Source organism: Callithrix jacchus, chromosome 5, assembly GCF_049354715.1.
Source record: "Callithrix jacchus isolate 240 chromosome 5, calJac240_pri, whole genome shotgun sequence".
Classification (NCBI taxonomy): Eukaryota; Metazoa; Chordata; class Mammalia; order Primates; family Cebidae; genus Callithrix; species Callithrix jacchus.
In genome coordinates this window covers 78,531,459-78,552,739 of record NC_133506.1, presented here as the reverse complement: position 1 = coordinate 78,552,739, position 21,281 = coordinate 78,531,459, and the positions used below count along the sequence as shown (strand labels likewise).

At 39.3% G+C, this 21,281-nt stretch overlaps 1 protein-coding gene across 3 annotated transcripts in view; it reads right to left on the bottom strand.

Moving 5' to 3' along the window:
• Positions 1–20,738, bottom strand: part of MAP2K4 (mitogen-activated protein kinase kinase 4) — a 124,673-nt gene extending 103,935 nt beyond the window's left edge. For 2 of the 3 annotated variants that reach the window (XM_002747899.7, XM_078373063.1), the window contains exon 1: positions 20,614–20,738. In XM_002747899.7, the coding sequence (XP_002747945.2) occupies positions 20,614–20,728 (115 nt within the window). In that variant the 5' untranslated portion in view covers positions 20,729–20,738. Of the gene's footprint in view, positions 1–8,495; positions 8,529–20,613 lie in introns of all 3 variants that reach the window. The other variant, XM_008996498.5, reaches the window with a different exon arrangement.
• Between the last annotated feature and the right edge of the window lie 543 nt (positions 20,739–21,281).

Here is a 21,281-nt window from a genome sequence, read left to right as displayed (position 1 = left end):
TTAGTGGTATTCCCCAAACACAAACTGGATACAACTGGATACAACTACTATCTCCAAAGCCCACAAATGTCTGAAAATGAGAGGTAACCTATTCCTAAGGAAATAACTAATGTAGACAAATTTAATGGGCCAGAACTACCACATGAAAGGCTGATGGAGAACTTTACACTATATGGATCACATTGGCAGCACCTAAGCCCACTTAGGTGGTCGATCTTAACAAGAGCTACAATAAGTAATCACACGCCTCCTCATGTGATACAACAAGAAGCACACACCACCATCTATAAAGTAAGTGTTCTCAACAAAAATCTGATCAAGTTTCCACAAACCAGTTAAAGGTAAATAACAGGGCATGAAGAAACATGTTAAACACTAAAAGGATACAATCAGCCAAATTCAAAATGTATAAAATGCTACAAAATAAATTAATCTTTTTTTAAAAAAAACAATTTAATGGTAAGGGAAAGAGAGAAGAGGGAACTACCATAGAGTTAAAGAAACTTAAGAGACACATCAACCAAACCCAATGTGTGCACAGACTTTGCTGAGGTCTCAACTTGAAGAAATTAATTGTAAATAAAGTATTTACAAGGCTTTTGGGGAAATGTGAACACTGAGTAGCTATCTAGTAATACTGTTTTGTTCATTTAATGGTAAGACAATTGTATCGAGGTCACGTATTTAAGAGTCCTCATCACTTAGAAGACATGTAACTGACATTTATGTGCATAAAATAATGATAATCAGAATTTGCTTTAAAATATTTCAGTAGAGATAGGTGGAGGGAGGAGTAAGATTGGCAATATGTTAATAATTGCTGATGCTATATAATGGGTACACGGGAGTTCATTATACTACTCGATTTTTGAATATGCTTGAAATTTTCTACTATTAGAAGTTTTCACACCTTCAGTATTTTTTCTTCTAACCCTGCCAAAAACAAAGTGCATAAAAATTTAGCTAAAAGCATCAGTTTGTTCTTAAGACAGTCCGTATATGGTCTGTCCTCACAGAGCTCATGGTTGTGCCACCTTCTCCTGACCTACTAATCTTCTTCAGCTTATCCAGGCACACAAGTCATCTGAGAATCCTAGAGCAATTTATTCCTTGCATCTGTCTAGGCCAGCAGAGTTCTGGGTTTTCACTAAACATTTTTTCCCTAGTGGTAGATCCCCTGTGTTCCTAGCTTCATAGCAATACGAATCTTTCTACTTTAGTGATCAGTAATGCTTACTGGATAACCTTGATAAGCCTTATAAATGGCTTACAAAGATATAAATGGTAGGTCCAGATCTCATAACCGAGTGCAAATGAAGACTCCTCAAAAGCCATTTGATTTAGAAAATAATTCCTGTAAGTGCCAACTACTTTCAAGAATTAGCAAAACATTACGGTTTACAACACGTAAACTGTCATCAGACCAAAGTAACACGGTTCTGCCACTCATTTAGCTGTATGATTTTGGAAATTTTATTTAGCCTGTGCTTCAGTTTCCTCATCTATACTCTTAGGCCTACTTCATAAGGTTGTTGGGAGAATTAAAGGAGTTAATAATATTAAGTGCTTAGAGCAGGGTTGGACACACATTAAACGTTACTTATTATTTCTACCACATAGCTCCTATGCATGCTCAATCTCTCAAGGAACATATACTCCTTCAGACTAGGCTCTAGATTTAATTCATCTTTAAGGATCCCATTGCTTATCATTGGTAATATCTTTATCTATCTAACATATATAGACAGATACAGATTTGTTAACTGTTACATTTGTGCCTCTGTTTCCTTATCCTTGTAAGAGCATCTCTAAAGGGGAGTGAATATGTTTGTATGCACTTGATTTTCCTTTCTGATTAATGTTTGTTTGGCAGTTCTACCCAGAGAAAATGAACACCAAGATGAAACTCACAAGTTTTTCTTAGTGCATCTTTTAACTGGACATTTTTGCCTAGATTTGGAACTCATGAAACCATGTAGTGACAATCCAAATATTTACTATACCTTATTTGAAAACCGTCACCCTGAATGTATGAGCTAAATTGAAAACCACTTTAGTTGGTGATTCAGTTGGGAATACTCTCTGGAAACCTTCCATATCATTTCTACACTGTATCTGTTCAACTATGAAAGTTCTGTCAACATCCCTTTGTTGCTAGTAGTAAAGTTCAAGTGGCATGTAAATGGAAACTTTCTGCAATGTGGGAAAGTCACTATTTAATTATTTTCTTATCAAAAATGTCACACATTAAGCATCCCCAAATTATTTTAAGGTACAACAGCCGTTAAAACCTTTTTTCTCCTAGCAACAAAAAACATTTTCAGGACAAATTCATGTTCCCACCATTTCCAAGGTCAAAGACAATTAGGCAACATTCCCTTTGGAATAGTATAAGGTATAAGCATAAGGTATAAGAGGAATAAGTGAATCCTCATTCTGCCAATATATCACTTTCATAATTCCTGGACTTTAACCAGTATAAAAACTTTTTTCCAAGCAGATGGACTTCCCATTGACAATTTATCATGATCCCCACAAATAGTGATGAATATTGGATGTTAGCCTGACTTATGGGTAATCCTACAAAAGTCTCATTTTTCAACTAACTTCATTACATATATATATATAAACATATAAACTGTATAAACCTCCAAGAGCAGTAAATGACATTTTTGTTTCTTAGAATTGCTGACAGACTCAGCTGAATTTAGTAAATTTCAAATGATATAATTTTTGTCACTGGCTGCCAACCTTTGCTACATAAAATGGGGAATCAGAAATTTAACCAGCTGAATTTTCTAAATTCTTAGTTTTAAATGAAGAATGACTTAACCTTCCCCCCACTCCTTACTTTCCCTGTTTTTCTATATTCCACTCCAATAAAGTCAAAACATCATCATTTACAGATACTTCTTGAAAGATCAGTAAACTTAGTATCTTTCCCAAATTTCTGAGAAGACTCACAAAACATCCTTCTTCCTCTTCATAGTTTCCTTTTTATTATTACCAATTTAAGAAACAATTAGGGTTACTTATAAAAATCAGTCTCCAAGATGCCTCATTTTTTTCCTCCAAACACACTGATGTGCAGTGCCACCAAAACCCCCCACCACCTGTACTCTAATCCAGCATAATAGCTCTGGAGCATCTAATCTTCTAAATAAATATCCTGTTGCTATGCAAGCATTTCCAACTTGAGCAATTTTTTTTTTTTTGAGACGGAGTTTCGCTGTTGTTACCCAGACTGGAGTGCAATGGCACGATCTCGGCTCACCACAACCTCCGCCTTCTGGGTTCAAGCAATTCTCCTACCTCAGCCTCCCGAGTAGCTGGGACTACTAGCGCGCACCACCATGCCCAGCTAATTTTTGTATTTTTAGTAGAGACGGGGTTTCACCTTATTGACCAGGATGGTCTCGATCTCTTGACCTCGTGATCCACCCGCCTCGGCCTCCCAAAGAGCTGGGATTACAGGCTTGAGCCACCGTGCCTGGCCCCAGCAATTTTTTAAAAGTAAACAAAGCTTTTAAGGCCGCCAAAAAGGTAAAAGACAAAGCTACAGAAACTTACCACTACCCAAAATATTTAGAGCTCCAGAACTCTTCAGTCATGAACTGATAATATACTATAGTTAAAAAAAAAAAAAAAAAGGTGGGGGGGAGCTAAAAGTGCCTTTGTGTGAAAAATAAATTATTAAGAGTATTGCCAAACTCCTAGCTACTATCACTCTGATTGGCACACAATTTGATTATGCATTTTCTGAGGAAAATCCCTATGCCCAAGGACCCTTAATGGGTCATGATTCTCATCTGAAAAAAAAAAAAAAAAATTAGAATGCTGACATTAAAGTAAATTCAACTTTATAAAAACTATGCTTATTTCTTTTTTCTTTTCTTTTTCTTTTTTTGAGAAGGCGTTCCACTCTTGTTGCCCAGGCTGGAGTACAATGGTGCGATCTCGGCTCACGGAAACCTCCGCCTCCCAAGTTCAAGCAATTCTCCTGCCTCAGCCTCTGGAGTAGCTGGGATTACAGGCATGCGCCATCACACCCAGCTAATTTTGTATTTTTAGTAGAGAAAATTTCTCTGTTTGTCAGACTGGTCTCGAATTCTTGACCTCAGGTGATCCGCCCACCTCGACCTCCCAAAGTGCTGGGATTACAAGCTTGAGCCACTGTGCACAGCCTCAAAAACTGTTTCTAAAGAAGGGGGCTTCTGTCATGAGTGGTACATACTCAATTGCTCTTCATGAGGAATCAACATCAGGAGATTTTGTAAGAATTATTTTTTTGGTGGAGTTGGGCAGATCATGAAAAAAGTTTTCAGGCAAATCATCTACTCAAAAAAATGAAAAACTGGTTTTATAAAGCAGTTTTTCTAAACAACTATGTTCAAGGTTAGCTCATTAAAGCCAGTGAGATATGATCATAAACTATATAAATACCTTTACATGTACAAAAACATTATTTCCAAATGGTAACTGATGAACTAATCAACCTTCTAAAGCAGGAGCTCTACACTTGTAACTCTACATTTGCAAATAGAAAAATATTTTTTCCCTAAAGTAGTCTTACATTCAGACTTCAGAAAAATTCAGTGATGCAACAGTATTAAAAGAAGCATGACACTTTGGTCTTAAATAAATATAACTTAAATTTTATTTTATCTAAAACATATATTTAGAAAATAAACTGAAGAGTAGATAAATGCATAAACCATAATCTATAAAAGGAAGACTGTGAGGAGCAAAGTTTTATTGAATTTCTATAGAAATCTGGTTCCCAAATTAAATATATAATCTGGTTGTGCATGTTAAATACATACACCCATATCTCCAATAAAATTCCACTGACTTGTAACAGGCAACAGTAATAAAGTGATTAAAAGTGATGCAGCAATATAAAGAGCAGAAACTATGTGAAAGTCAAACAATGAAAAAAATTAATCCTTCAGAGCTTCCATTAGTCATCAGAATCATCTTACAATAAATCTTTATTTGTGATAGAGAATTGAGCATTTGAAGCAGCCAGTACTCAGACATATCAGACTTGAATGATAGCCAATTGTGTGCTCTTTGACCCATGCCCTCCTACAACTACTGTATGATATATAATTTTTTAATAAATTAAGCATAAGTTTATCTGATAATTCTGAAATACCTTTAGAATAAAGGTGGAGATTCTAGAACTACAGTGTGCCCTGTAGAGAAATCAGTCCTTTGATGATTTCTAGCCTTTAAAGAAATTAGTGACCACCTTAACCATAAAGTTAATGTCTGTATTCCAGAGCCAAGCAGCAGATAGTCTACAAACATTAGGAATTTGCACTTCTAATTTTTTTAAGTCATGCAAATCACAGGACCAGACTTAAAAGCATTAATATATGTAAGCAACTGAAACCTTGCACTAACATATAGGTACTAATAGTACAAAAATAAATACTGTCAACTTACAGCTAGCCATCTCTACCATGTCTCCAGCTCCCCTCCATGATGTGTGCACTCCTGTTCCCTGAGTCTTTCACTGAGGTCTGAGCCGGCAGAGACAGATCTGCTAAGCTCCAAGGTAGGATAGGCCCATTGCTGGATCCCTAAGACATGGTGTCCAATCAAGAAAGCAGTTATTATGAGACTCACAGCACCCTTTATGCTCATTCCCTCTCTTGAGAGAAAAGCAGGAGCAACGGTGCCCAGGACAGATCAGCTCCTGCACCATCCTCACCATGGTTCCAACTAAAATTCAATCATTATGTAACATCGGTGGTTTAACACTTATGTAATCAATGAAGGATCAACTTTAGTCCACCACACTACGAGCCTGCTAAGGGCAGAGGCCTATTCCATTCATTTCTGCACCAAAATCTTGCTTACTGTATGGTTTCTAAGTGTCCAATATGTGATTCATGAATGAATGTATATAAATAACTGTGTTGAATCCCAAAAGCTGGAAAATAAAGAGGAGCCTCCCAAGGGGAAGAGACAGAAATGAAAAGGGAGATGCGAAAAGCCAGGAGAAAGCAGCCACAGTGTAAAGAGACAGTGAGGGCAATGAAGGTGAATATCAAAGTGGGAACAAATATGCCCCTCCCACCACATCATTAAGTCATAATAGGTTCTGCTATCCCAAGCCTCCATTGTAAAATTCTTCCATAGTTATCAAAGCAGGCCACCTATCATTCTATAATTGGAAAAAACAGAACCATTTAGAAGATTCAAAGGCATTTTTAATCCATATACAAAGCTATTTATAGACACTGTATATTGTATATACAATCTTACTATACTTAATGTTTCTCCTGTTTTATATCTTCAATAGAACTAAGTTAGATAAAAGAACAATAATGTGAATACAACTTAAAATTCTTTTTTCATTTTTTTTTTGACAGAGTTTCGCTGTTGTTACCCAGACTGGAGTACAATGGCACGATCTCCGCTCACCACAACCTCTGCCTTCTGGGTTCAAGCAATACTCCTGCCTCAGCCTCCCAAGTAGCTGGGACTACAGGCGCATACCACCATGCCCAGCTAATTTTTGTATTTTTAGTAGAGACGGGGTTTCACTTGATCACGAGGTCAAGAGACTGTTGACCAGGATGGTCTCAATCTCCTGACCTCGTGATCCACCCGCCTTGGCCTCCCGAAGTGCTGGGATTATAGGCGTGAGCCACCGCGCCCAGCCCCTACAACTTAAAATTTTTAAAAAGTCAGGCCAGGTGTAGTGTCTCATGACTGTAAACTCAGCACTCTGGGATGCCAAAGTGCCAGTGTCGAAAGCCAGGAGTTCAAGACCAGCCTGGGCAATGCAGTGAGAACCCCCCCCATTTCTACAAAAAAAAAATTTTAATGAGCTGGGCATGGTAGTGTGCACCTGTAGTCCCAGCTACTTTAGAGGCTGGGATGGGAAGATCACTTGAGCCCAGGAATTGGAGGCTAGGCTCCAACCTGGAAAACACAGTAAGACCCTGTCTCTAAAATGAACAAAAATAAAAGATGGTCTTATTTTTTTTTTTTTTTTCATAAATTAGATTTTAGGTCAAAATACAAATAAAAGCTAAACACTGTCATGCTAAATATTAAGCAGATGTATTTAAATGTGAAAGCTAAAAATTATCACAGTGAATATGTCAAAATTAAAAGTACAAAATAGAAGTTGTAACTTTATTACATATAGATACATATCACATATAAAGGTTCACTATAAGCAGGAAATCATGTATTACTTTTAGCTGTTTATTTAAGGCAAGGGAAGAGTAACAGTAATGAACCAATTAAAAATTTTTATCCTAGGGTCTAAGTGTTTGATCTCTATTATTTATATACAATTACATCGTGGGTGAACCATTCAAGAAATAAATTTTTGCTAACTACATTTCAAAGAAGTCACAACTGTCAACCAGTGGAAATTAAGCATTTTCATTCAAAAAAATTTTTTAACATAGCAGAAATGTTTTTTCCAGGTTAGATTTTTTTTGCCTTTAAATCAATTCACCTAAGAATGATACGTATCAAAGCATCATTCTTCTCCAGTTCATGAATAAAGCAGCAAATGCTAAAACAACCTATATCACATTCTGGGATATTTTTATGTTAACTGGAGAGTAGTCTCCTTGAGATGAGACTTTTTTATACAGATGACATTTAAGTTTAAATGCATTTTTTTTTTTTGGCTGGGTGCAGTGTCTCACACCAGTAATCCTGGCATTTTGGGAGACCAAGAAAGGAGGATCTCTTGAGCCCAGGAGTTCAAGACTAGCCTAGACAACAAAGCGAGACCGTGTCTCTACAAAAAAGTTTAAAGTTAGTCAGGCATGGAGGCATACACCTGTATAGTTACTTAGGAGGTTTAGACAGGAGGATCACTTGAGGGAGGTCAAGGATGCAGTGAGCTATGATTGCACCACTGCACTCCAGCATGGACAACAGAGTGGGACCTTGTCTCAAAAAAATAAAATGAAATGCAAGGTTTATAACTTTGTTTTTAATATAGAAAGTCTATTCTGTATTATACGAAGACTAAAGTCCTAATACAGAATAAGGATGGTGAGGGAGACAGGAGAAAAACACAGTTTTGTTTAAAAGTAAAAATACATTCAATGTATGGTTTATAGTAATTCAATTTTAAAGCATAAGATCTCTGAATATAACTCTATACTTTCTGCACCACAATCTTAAAAGTTAGCTGTCTTCAAATTGCAATTGAAATTATGGTTAAGTCTGAATACCTATATATACTTTTCTATACCTAAATACATATTTCCATATTATATACATCTAAATTCCATATATATATTTTGCCATTTCAATTTCAAGTGAAAAAAAGAACAATTTACAATCAAGAATACTATATTTTTCATATTTGAAAGAAGAATGAAAAATGGAAGCTCTTTTAATGTAAAATTGCCATGGCTGGTTAGCTGAAACAACAGTGGACACATTCCCAAAACCAAGACGGATATAAAAAAAATAAATAGCATAATATCATAAAATTTGTAGCTTACTTTGTGCCTTTTCACAGAAGTTTATCTGAAAGCCTAAAGTAAAAAAGATAAGTTCCAGTTCATTTACTGTAAATCAAACAAACCAAAATTGGAACATGACATTGCATTTTTATATTACATTTTGAATAAAATGAATTCAATAACAGGTCAAATCACATTACACCCAGCAGAGACAACGATAACACCTGAGCTTTCTTTAAAAACTTAGCTCTTTCACAGGTAGATGTACTGTATTACATAGCACTGAAACCAAGCTTAAATTGTACTGCACTGTCTGAATCTTTATTTTTCATATTTAATAAAAAGAAGAGCTATAAGCCTTTAGAAGTTAACAGTAACCTTTAAGATAGTTATGTCCATTTTTTCAATATTTTCAACCTACAAATACAGAATATGAGTTACTTAACTAGCTTAAATTACTGATTTAGAGTTACCCATGATTACTTACCATCTATGATTTAAAAGTTCTAGCAGTTCATAAATTGTGAAACTTACACATAAAACATTTCCTAGTAAATTAGGTAACTTACTAGTAAATTAGTAAGACAAAAAACTGCTGAAGAGGGGCTGAAATTCTTCTAAAATAGGCATGAAAAAAGATAATGGCCCTAGGAATGAGAAAGCCAAGTACTTTAGAAGTTATAGGAAGAAACCTTGTGACTTCCCCTTAGAAACCTAAACACATTTTCCAAATCCAGTTGGATCTGGGTATACCTTATGTATACATTGTACACAGATGTAAGTTTTAATAAGATGCACCCAGTAAAATAAGCCATTTAAAACAAAAGCCTTCACAAAATATTCTTTCACCCCTAGTTTAGTAAGTAGATCATCTGGTTAGTGGTCTATCTATGCTTGTGTTTATTATTGTTTTGGGGAACAAAATGGGGGAAGTAAACTTATAATAACTTCGTGTTTAAACAAATTCAATCAAAACCTGCAGAAAAAAGAGCCAGGACTGAAGGAAGGATAGTTAAATAGTCTTTCCTACTAGGTTATCAAAATTCTTAGGATTGTAAAATATCATCTATAAAGCAAAAAAACTGAAAAATGCTAATGTAGCTACTTTGACATGAAAGTGTCTTTGGTGCACCACCAAAGTAATCCACTGCTGACTACCTAATCACATAAATGACAATGCAGGAAGAAGTAAGAATGGAGACTTCATGGGAAAGAAATAGCAGGGCAAACCTACAAAGTCTGGCCCTGGTCTCTCCACCACTGAAGGTCAATATGCTGCCCCACCAAACATGCAGTGGGAACAGAATTCGGACAGAAAAACAGAGGTATATGGGTCTTCTAGGCCTAAACAACTAAAAGCCCCTTCGTAACACACAAAATGAGCTGAGTACATTCAGGAAGAAAAGGGTTCTCTGGAAGTAGCAGGCAAGTCTTCCCCGAATCTCACTGAAAAAGGGAAGGTGAAACTCACCTTTTACTACAACTGGAGAGGAGGCTGGAGAAACAGCTTTAAAGCAATAGTTACTCTTTTCTTTGTAGCTCTAAATACAGAGATTGATTGTAACTAGATAGCAAAAAGAAAGAGGTGAAAAGGTGAGAGAAGAGGTGAACAAAATAGTAATGTGATGAAAGGAGCAAGAAAACAAATTTGTAAGGTAGATGAAAATGAAATTAGTTGAATGTGTATGTAAGGTTGTGTTAAAAAAAGTTACAGTGCTTAATCAGTGTATACTATTTAAAAATGTTAAGGTATATGTGACTGAAAATGACAGAATGTCACCAATGACTGCACTAACACATTAGAAGCTAAGCCCCAGTTTAAGTGCTAAAAAATTCTCAAAACCTGAAGTTCTGTCACAGTACAGAATCTATGTAAGTAGCTAAAAAGGAGGTGGGAAGGGGATTAAAATTTTCAAAGCGTAAGTACAGACTTGCTCTTTGTATCTAATTATGGAGGAAGTGACCAGCTGAATGAATTCTGGGGTCTCACTCAAACATCCATCTCTCCGCATTATTTCTCACTAAGAAAATACTAGGTAACTAGTCCAGAGTCTACTGACAAGCAAGGGCTAAATTAACTGGAACACACTGGCTCACCTTTTCTTTAGTATTCTATAACTTTCTTAACATTATCAATTAAATTAGGTAAGAAGCTTTTTCAGCTAAACTGTCTAAACCTCTAAGACCTGCAAAAGTCAGAAAGTTAGTGCTTCTAGTACAGATCTGGGGAAGTATCAAATAGTTCCACTAGCTCATACTCAAAAGAGCAAGGGTGGACAAAGGGAACAACCAACAATCTTGTACAAGAGAAAGATGGTGGGAAGGAAAACTTCCAATATCCTCAACTTTACAAAATGCAAGTTCATAGTTATGCTATAATATTCATTAATATTCACTCACTTATGTTCAATTTTTTTTCCTTTTTTGGTTTTTAGAATGAGAGTCTTGCTGTCACCCATGCTGGAGTGCAGTGGCATGATCACAGCTCACTGCAGCCTCAAACTCCTGGGCTCAAGCAATCCTCTCATCTCAGCAGGTACAAGCCACTATGTCCAGCTAATTTTTGCATTTTTTTGTTGTAGAGATGGAGTCCCAACATGTTGCCCAGGCTAGTCTCAAACGATCCTCCTGCCTCAACCTCCCAAAATGATGGGAGTATAGGCATGAGCCATCTCACCTGGCCCATATGTTCAATTTTTGGTCTCCCATGACTCCGAAATTCTGACTTCCTATTCACTTACTTTAAGTCCCACATCTCTGGAAGTACTAGATAATCAGCTGAACCTGTTGACAGTAACTGGTTTAAAAGTCTTGTATGCCTCAGTTTTTTTATATCTGGGTGAACTATCTGTACCCTGGGGCTTAATTTGACATGATCCTCCACTTAACATTTTCCCCATTGCAAGTAGGGGTAAATTTGAGTCTTTTTCATTTTTCCTGGCCCCAGGCAAGTTTAAGTAAATCTTAGAATAAATATCAAAAATAATATTTAAGAATTTAAATTCTTAATTCTTGGAATTGATATTTAAGAATCAATATCAAAATGCACAGGACAGAATGCTAGTAAGCCTATAAAAGAAATAAAGCTATATGGGGTTTTTTCCTCCTCCTCTTTCTCTCTGGGTCTCTCCTACCCTCATTTCCACATTTGCCCTCATTCTCATCCTCTTACCCCAATTTTAAGATCTTTCATGTGGCCATAACTTGAAACCCACAATTTACTGTTCTTACCAAATACAGTGAGGTAAGAGACTATTTAGGATGTAAGTGCATATGAAAACAAAAAGCAAATAGTATTCAATAACATAAAAAGCAAAATGAAGCGTGTTAGGAGACCAGAGCTCTAGTTCCAACTGTGAAACTCAAGTCATTTCACTTGAGCCCTAGTTTTGACATTTTTAAATAAAGATTATTATCTTAAGAGTTTGGAAACAGTGTGCCTAAATCTAATTTTGCTTGTGTAATGGCCATTACGGGGTTTTGTAGTTATCTTCATTCCCATTCCTCTTGGTTGATGATATAATCAGAGAGGGTCCGGGGCAAGGCATAAGTGGTTTCCTACCTACTCAGTAGTTCTTTCTGATTTCCTGGACACTCTGGATTTTTCCACAGCTGAAAGTGCATTATGAACTACAATATGAACCCACACTAATGTAAAGAAAATCAGAGCTACCTTACTGGGCCAGGCTCATAGACCATGCCACAGTCTTTCTTCCGTCACAAGCATGAAGGGTCTAGTTGTCTGACACCTTCACACTTCCAGCCTCAAAATTCTGTCATGTGCCTTAAAGCACAGCTACCCGTAGTATATCATTATGGCTCTACTATCTAAGATATTATCTAAACTTACCCTAAACTTGTATTTTCATTGTGCTTAGAGCAAGTTCCACAAGATTTATTTCCTGCTGGTTTATTTCTTTCAGATTTTCTTAGTTGACCTTTCTCAAACTTTATCAAAAGGAAGCCACCCTAAGTTGGCAATTCCAGGTTGTCTGCATCGTCCAAAACCAGTCAGGATTTGATAAAATACTAATCAAATCCCTTCTATACTTTTTAAATTCAAGATCTTGTCCTCCTCATAATGCCAGCTCTTTTTCTTCCTTTCAGCAATGACCATCTTATTTATTCTTTGACCACAAAACTAAATGCCACATTACCTTCTCAAGCCTGTTCCATGAAGCACAGTATACTCAGAGACAGTAACTTACAATATGTTCCTTTGGGCAAGTATCTGACTTGTATGAACCTCAATTTCCTCATCTGTGAAAAAGAAAATAATACCCAAAAGAGCTTTGATGATTAAATGGGAAAATATATCTAAAATGTCCAACCAAGAGCCTGGACTAAAGCAGGTTATTATCATCACAGGCATTATTATTCCTGTTCTCATCCTCATGGAGCAATAACAGCACCTTCCCTATCTTTCTGTGGCTCACCAGACTAGCTTAACCTACACAAAACCAGTATTTCTCCTTTCTTTCCCAGTCACCTTGAGAGAATTAAATGGGAAGGACTCCAAACAGCCCTGGAGATTCCCCACTGCACACTCTACACCTCTACCACAACCCTTCCTTGGCACAGCCTGGTATCCTGAGGACTCTAACAACCCCAAAAAGATGGATATGTCCCCAAGACAGGCATATAACCAGATCCCTGGAAAACTGCCAAAAGCATCAGGGGAGCCACTTAACATCACTTATTTCTTTAGTAAAGCCAGGCAATCAATAGACAGAGGCAAGTCATATATATATATATATATATATATATATACACACATTATAGTCATAGGCAAGTTTTATATATATGTGTGTGTCTGGCAACACTTTTCTTGATTCCTCTTTTATAAATGTTTGAGCAATTTTGAGTAAGATGAAATAGAATACAGCTTGAAAAAGATGCTGTGATGCCCACTTTAATCTTTTTTCTCCATGAGAGGGAATAATGTGTTGCTCTTAAAGAAGAACCAAGCTGCATGTGATATAATTGTTTTCTTCACTGAAAAGGCCCACATTGAGTTGTGTAAACCACTGGCTCATCACCCTTTCACTGTGTAGCCACAAGCTAGGCCAATCTTATGACTCCTTGTACTTGAATACCTTCCATTAATATAAGCACACATTAAACACCCAACCTTACCAAGAGTGTGAAGAGACAACTGAAGATTTTCTGAGTTGGGAGGAAATGGCTAGAAGCTAACCCATTAGCAAAAACAGAAATTTGCCCAGATTACAAATTTAGCCAGAATGGCAACATTTGTTAAATTCTATGCCAAATGAGTTCCTTTTATATATATATATATAGTGTTAATAGGATTCTATTACCTTTAAAATCTGCACTGGTTTCCCGTAATTAAAGTCTTCCACTTATATGGAGATTCCCAATCAAAATGTCTCCAGATTCAAAATGCCACTGTAAACCCTCCAGCAAGTTTAGAACATTGTAACATACAGTGCACCATTCTCGGAGCACCAAGTCTCCAAAATCATCTCAAAAGGTGGCTGGTTGCTTGGAGCTTCCACCCCCTGACTGAAATCTAAAATAATCTCTCTCTTCTATTCCTGAATCTGCATCACTTCTCAAAAAGATTCTTCCTTTAGACCTGAATGGCCAAAATGACTTAAAGAGAGCTCAGAGAACCATGTAGTAGAGTATTAAGAGGAGCAAAGGCTACCAGTCACGCAGGTGGTTAAAACCCACCCTTACTGGAACAAATAAATGTCTATCCCCCAATCTATGAAAGGGACTATGCCCACCTACCCTTACAGGTGGTTGCAGGCATCAAACCAGGTAAGAACAGTGAAAAAAAAGAGTTCTGTTAACAGTTTCCCTTTCTTTTTTAAGCCTCAATTGAAGTTTCTCAGGTTGCATCATTTGAGCCCTCTCCATGTCCTAGAGACTACAAAGGAGACTGACCTGGATTATGTAGAGTAGAGTTAGGATTATGATATCCAGACTCCTAAAAATAAGGAACCTGTGGGCTCACATCAATCCAGCTTCTCAAATTCATGAAAGAAGAAATATTTACTAAAAAAGAAAATAACTCAAAATACAAGGTTAACTAATATCCCATCTTCAACAAGTTTCAGCATACATTCACTCTAGTAAGGTATATTAGGGGAAAATCTGAAAAAATAGGTATTCTAAAAGTGAAGACAGATGCTTTTCCATTTTTTTACTTTAATACTAGGGTTGCTCTAATTTTTAAGGGAACATAAAAAGAAATGCAATCTGTGCTTTCAAGGGGTACTAACTTGCTAAGGTGGACTTGTATGAGGTGATGTTAAACAGTAAAAGAAATGTTATGCAACACACTGGGAAAAGCAAGCAGTTCTGGGGTTTGAAACTCTTCACCGTCTGCACAATTCAGTTCTTTAAAATTAAGATAAAGTTCTCCCATGGTTCTCAAAACCCAGACCAATTGGTAAAAACAGATAAATAGAATCAAAAGCAGGACATTTCAGATACATTTTATATTCAAATACTACTGGAAGAAATAACTACATTTATTTTAAATCTTCCTTAACTTTTTCTTAGCAGATATACCTCATTACATTCTAAAGTATTGGTGTGTTTTCTAAAGCAGAATAAACTTATCATCTTTTTACTTAAATTAATATATAGAAATGCTCAGCTAAGGGTAAACAGGTAAGGACTGGATGAGCCCCAAAGTTTTCTGTTATATATCTATATTTAAGACGTAAGAAGAAGAAAAAAAAACTGCCTAGATCAGCACTTTAAGAAAATCAGAAGGACCTACAACATATACTTTGCAACTATTACTTTTAACAAGTATTTTACAAACAGCTCAGTGTTTTTCTGAATCAATTACAGATTCTATTCTAGCCATTTCAGGAAAACATCTATTGAAAACTGACATTTCTCAGGTAAGAGATCTGTAAAATCTATTACATTTTAAATGTCTAGTAATTACAGCAGGCAAATAATCATGTCTAATAACAATCTGTATATACTTACAGATATTTTATAATAATCAAAGCATTTTCACATGCACTAATAACATGATTCTTACAACAGCCCTACAGGTTAAGCATTAACCCTATTTTAACAGATGAGAAATTTCTGAACAGAGAGTTCAGAAAAGTTAGGTAATTTCCCTAAAGTCACAGTGTTTGTAAAAAGCAGAGCGATTACCTTAACCCTGGTTTTCTGGGTCTAAGACCAGTGGTCTTTCCACTTCAACATCCTTTTCTTTCTTAAACATTACTGAATGCTATGGGAAAGCTAGCTGCTACAGCTACTAGTGAAAAAGGAATGATCCTGCCTCTGCAATTTCATTAGAGAAGCTGTTGAATTCCCAACTAACTGGCAAGCTCGGTTAATCAGAATACGCTATTCTCTAACATACCAACCATGATACTATCTAATACTATTTGCTATCCATATCCGAGATAACTACCTGGTATAACAGGATCTTCTCTATATAGGAGTCACACTAACCTAGCTAAAGTCACTAGGCTTTAGATTTATCACAAGAGAAAACTCAAGCCATGGCTAGGAAGGTTCTTGAATGTTACAAGTCAATTCCATACTTTAAGTTGACTACAATTTCTTGGGCTAAAGAATCATACTTTTCCATAGAATGAGGCCTTAATATGCAAGAAATTTCCCTATAAAATCTATCTAAATTAACAAATTATTGATGAAACATTAAGAATAAGAACATTTCTCAGAGTAGTTCATTTGAGTATTGTTTCCTCTCTCAAATGCAAACTCATCTTAATGTCAAATATACTTTTATAAAACCATTTACCTAACTTGGCAAACAGATTTACATTTTAGTCATCAAGGAACCAAAGCATAAGAACTACTCAACTTATAAGGGTTGGGTGTGTTTGTGAATGGACATGAGAAAAAAATGAGTCAAAAAGATTGAAAACACTCAAATCTATGAGTAATAACAAAATTAGCTGCTGTTCCCTGTTATCTGAGGGACAGTAGCAAAATAGCAAGATTAGAAGCCATAACTGCTAAACATGCAACCAAAACTAGATCTGTTGACTACTGTTATAAAGTCAAATTCACTATGAATCGATTCCAACCATCTAGCCATCTCCTATGGAAAAAAACGAGTAGAGCAAATTGATAGCTAGACTTCTTTTATTTTTATTTATTTGTTTTTTAATTTTTTTATTTTGAGATGGAGTCTTGCTCTGCTACCCAGGCTGGAGTGCAGTGGTGCCATCTCAGCTCACTGCAACCTCTACCTCACAGCTTCAAGCGATTCTCCTGCCTCAGCCTCCCGAGTAGCTGGGACTACAGGCATGCACCACCATGCCCAGCTAATTTTTGTTTTTGTTTTTTTTTTAATAGAGACAGGGTTTCACCATATTGGACAGGCTGGTCTCGAACTCCTGACCTCGTGATCTGCCCACCTCGGCCTCCCAAAGTGCTGGGATTACAGGCATGAGCCACCACGCCCAGCCTGATAGCTAGAGGATCTGAGGATCCAGAAAAAAACAGATTTGGAGTTTGAAGCAGAATAAAATCTCATCTAGGATACTCTGAAAAGACTGCTCAATAATGAAAAGTGGAGAAATCAACAAGCTAGAGAAAAGGATGGGACCCAGTAATATGAAGCTTAAGAAATTGTGTGGTAACTAATGAGAAGTTAGGGACTCATTTACTAATAATAAAAGGGACCATTAATGAGACTATAACAATATTGTCGCTACTAACAATGATGGCTAATGTATACTGCATCCTTACTACATGCCAGGTCCCAGGCTTAGTTACAAGCATTCTCAAGGCCACCTGTGAGGCAAGCATTATTTCTACTTTCCAAGTGAGAAACTAAAGGTTAAGTACATTGTCCTTGGTCACAAAACGCATACCTAAATCCTGGCCAAGGGATTCAAACCCAGGACTCCAGAGCTCTGGCTCTTAAGCAGTGTACTAAGAAAACAACATTGCTGGGCCAGGCGTGGTGGCTCAAGCCTGTAATCCCAGCACTTTGGGAGGCCGAGGCGGGTGGATCAAGAGGTCACGAGATCGAGACCATCCTGGTCAACATGAAAACCCGTCTCTATTAAAATATAAAAAATTAGCTGGGCATGGTGGCGCGTGCCTGTAATCCCAGCTACTCAGGAGGCTGAGGCAGGAGAACTGCCTGAACCCAGGAGGCAGAGGTTGCGGTGAGCCAAGATCGCACCATTGCACTGCAGCCTGGGTAACAAGAGCAAAACTCCGTCTCAAAAAAAAAAAAAAAAAAAGAAAGAAAGAAAAGAAAACAACATTGCCCAGCCTGGACAACTCTTGGACCACAAACATCAAGCAATGAAAAAGTACCGAAGGTTATCCAGTGCCCACCACAGTGCTTAGCACATAAGAGGATGTCCAGTGTCTACTGCATGAAACATTCCTCATGTCCCACAACTGAATCCTGCTGTTTTAAAGAGCATGGTCATTAACAACTCCCAGAATGGAAGTTTTTTGAGTGGCAAGTATAACCAGATTGGGGAAGAAGGAATGGAAGTACATCAAACATCTTCTAAGGCCCACTCTGTAAAGTCTGATCCAAAGGAAAAGGAGTTCCTTGGTAGATTAAGTATGGTATGGGAGGTATGACTCTTTTTTTTTTTTTTGAGACGGAGTCTTGCTCTATCGCCAGGCTGGAGGGCAGTGGCACAATCTCGGCTCACTGCAACCTCCGCCTCCTGGGTTCAAGTGATTCTTCCGCCTCAGCCTCCCGAGTAGCTGGGACCACAGGCACGTGCCACCATGCCTGGTTATTTTTTGTATTTTTAGTAGAGACGGGGTTTCACCGTGTTGGCCAGGATGGTCTCGATCTCTTGACATCGTGATCCGCCCGCCTCGGCCTCCCAAAGTGCTGGGATTACAGGCGTGAGCCACCGCGCCTGGCCGGGAGGTATGACTCTTCACCGAACAAAACAAAAAGAAAGATCCTAAATTGCTGCTTAAGATCAAGCTTTATAACTTAGACTGTGCTAGACAAGATCCTGAGAATTTCAAGCACTTCTCTTCATTCTGACAAATGAAAAGTTTCAAAAACAAGATAGAACAAATTCCTGAATCAATTAAGCCTAGACACAATATTGATACAAAAGAAAATTCAGCAATAATTCAAAGAGAGGTCTTAAGTCCTTTTCCCATCTAAAATGGGTTCGTTCTGCTTATTAGAAAGTTTACTTTACTGGATATCAACATACAAGGTTTGAGGAGAATGGAGAGCATCAGAGAAATTCCTAACCACACAACTTAAGAGTTCCTAGAACACTCTGAGCCCTTCCCTGCTTTGGAACCTTCTTACACACTGTTCCCTCTGTCCAGAACCGCCCTTCAGTAAAAGACAGTTAGCTTTCCAGACACGCCTTCCTGACCATCTTATCAAGCGGACTGCCCTCTATTATCTTCTACCGCAAAACCCAGCTTGTTACTTTATTACTTTCCCAACTAGGAATTTTTCATGTTTAGCTAAATAGCCTTCCCTCCCCCATCTTCACAAGAGGATAACCTCCATCAGGGAAGAGACGGTCCAATTCTCTATAAACTCAGCATAAGAGTTCTATGCAGATGTTCAATAAATATTTTTTGAACCAAAAAAAAAAAAAAATTGTATCCAGTTATTTCAAACTGTCAGCTTCCCCACCAATAAAACAAACAAACCACCTTCTTTTTATAAGCTTAAGTCACCCATCTGGCACAAGAAATACAATCCTAAATTGTCATTTTGCCACTTCATTTCCCCCCCACTATCACCTAGATGGTAGCTGTCCCGTCAGGAAGCCAATCTTATACTTCATCAGTATAATGTGCTGTACAACACAGTGGCATCCAATAACTAATTCAATTTGAATGAATTATCTTAGGCCTGAACAGAAAGTGTCCTCTAAGCTCTGACATCATCCTGCCTATATATCTATCATTGGTTTTTATGTATATTAAAATTATCTCACGGCGAGGGTGACAGGGGTGTAAAGATAAACAAAATCATGTCTCTTCTTCCTGAATTATGGCATGCTCTATAAACATGAAATAGTCAATAAATGTCTGTTGAACATAACTAAATACAAGAAGCCCTTTAAGAAGAATGCAATCAAAAAGTAACCATGGTCACACCGACTACCAAAGGTACCCGACCCTTATTCTGATACCAATTCAACATAAGACGTTTGCTAAAGTTGTCAAGAGATTTCTGAAATTCCCTGTCTTAAAAATAGCATTACTACTCAAAATTTCCCAGTAAATTTAAGGAAATGGTCCCCAACAGGCTCGGGCCTGATATTTTCACAACACCCCCTGTCAAGAACCATACAGAGTTAATAGGCATTCCCAGTGGGCAAAGCCATTAATTAGCAGAGCTGCCTCAGATGTCCAGACACGACAGTATCACTTTGACCCCTGCCTATTTCCTGTATCTCTCTTTTTAAACCGAATTCAGTCTTCTGTTCCCCTCCTCCCCCTTCCTGCTAACACAGAAATCCCTGGCCTGGGACAAAATGCCTCTCCCAGGCCAATGGCAGCCTATCTACCTACCTTACAGGTGGCACAGGACTGAGCAACTCGCCCCCCACCCTCATCCCTTCCAGCGCACAGAAACCCTGCAAAAGTTTCAAAACGCAGGTTCCAAGAGGTCCGCCGAGCCCGAGGTCGGCTCGGTGGTCTGGCTCCAGCTGTGCCCGGCGAGAGCCAAGATGGCCCTGAGCCGGGCCCACTGCGGCGACCGGGCCGAGGGGCGCCGGCCGGGGCCGCTGTCTCCGCCGCCTACCTGAGCGGCGTCAGGGACGGGAGCCAGGCCCGACGCCCCTCCCGCCCCGCCGCAGCCCCGGGCCCGCGCGTTCCCGGAAACCGGGGCCAGGCGGGCGCCAGGTAAGCGGCGGGCGCGATGGGGGCGGCCGCGGGGGCGGTCCCGGGCCAGGTGGGCCCCGCGGGCCGGCGGGGAGCCCGGCAGGGCCCAGGGGCCAAGCGCAGGCAGAGGCCGAGGCCGGGGCCTGTGCGGGCCAGAGCCCGGATCCAAGCTGGGCCGGAGGCGGCGGGGAAGCCGGGGAGGGAGAGAGGGAGACGCCGGCGACTGCCGTAGCTTCCTCAGCCGGGTCCGGGGCCGTCCGCTGGGGCAGGCCGCGACGACGCGGGTTGCCGCGCGAGGGGGCCGGGGTCTCGGCGCGGCCGCGTTCCTTACCCTGCATGCTGCTGACGGCCGGGTGGCCCGGCGCCGGGGACCCTACGGGGCCCGGGGTGCCGCTGCCGCTGCCGCCCCCGGAGCCGCCGCCGCCGCTCGGGCTCGGAGCCGCCATTGTTGGGAGTGAAGAGCCGAGCGGCGCCGCGGCGGCTGCAATGCAGTAAGCTCGGCCTCTCGCACGGCCGAGGGGCGCGGCTTGCCCGCGTTGGCCCCGCCTCCAACACGGCCTGACACGCCTCTGGACACGCCCCCGCCCGAGCCGGAGGCGTATCCCGCGCCAGATGCTGAGCTGCAGAACCGCCGGTCTCGGGGTGCGGGACCTGGGAAGCCGAAAGCCGTGTTGGACTAGGGCTGCGGGCCCGCGGGGCCTAAAGTGGTTTGCAGAATTAAAAATCGTTCTGCATTTGTGGGGAGAGAGGGTACACAGCTTTCATCATTCTCATGGAAGCATGTGACTCCCAAAAGTCCCCTTTCTTGGAATCTCAGAACCCAAAGTCAGAATAGTAAAGCTGAAAAGGATCCCAGGGATCCCTTTCTCCTCCAGTCGCTCCACTTCCAGAGGGAAGTTACCTGTAGCTAGGTTACAGTCTGGAACTCCTCTTAAGCTCAATACCCCAACCCTCTACACTTCTCTGAGGGGAAGGGGGAGTCCTAAGCGGCACTAACCA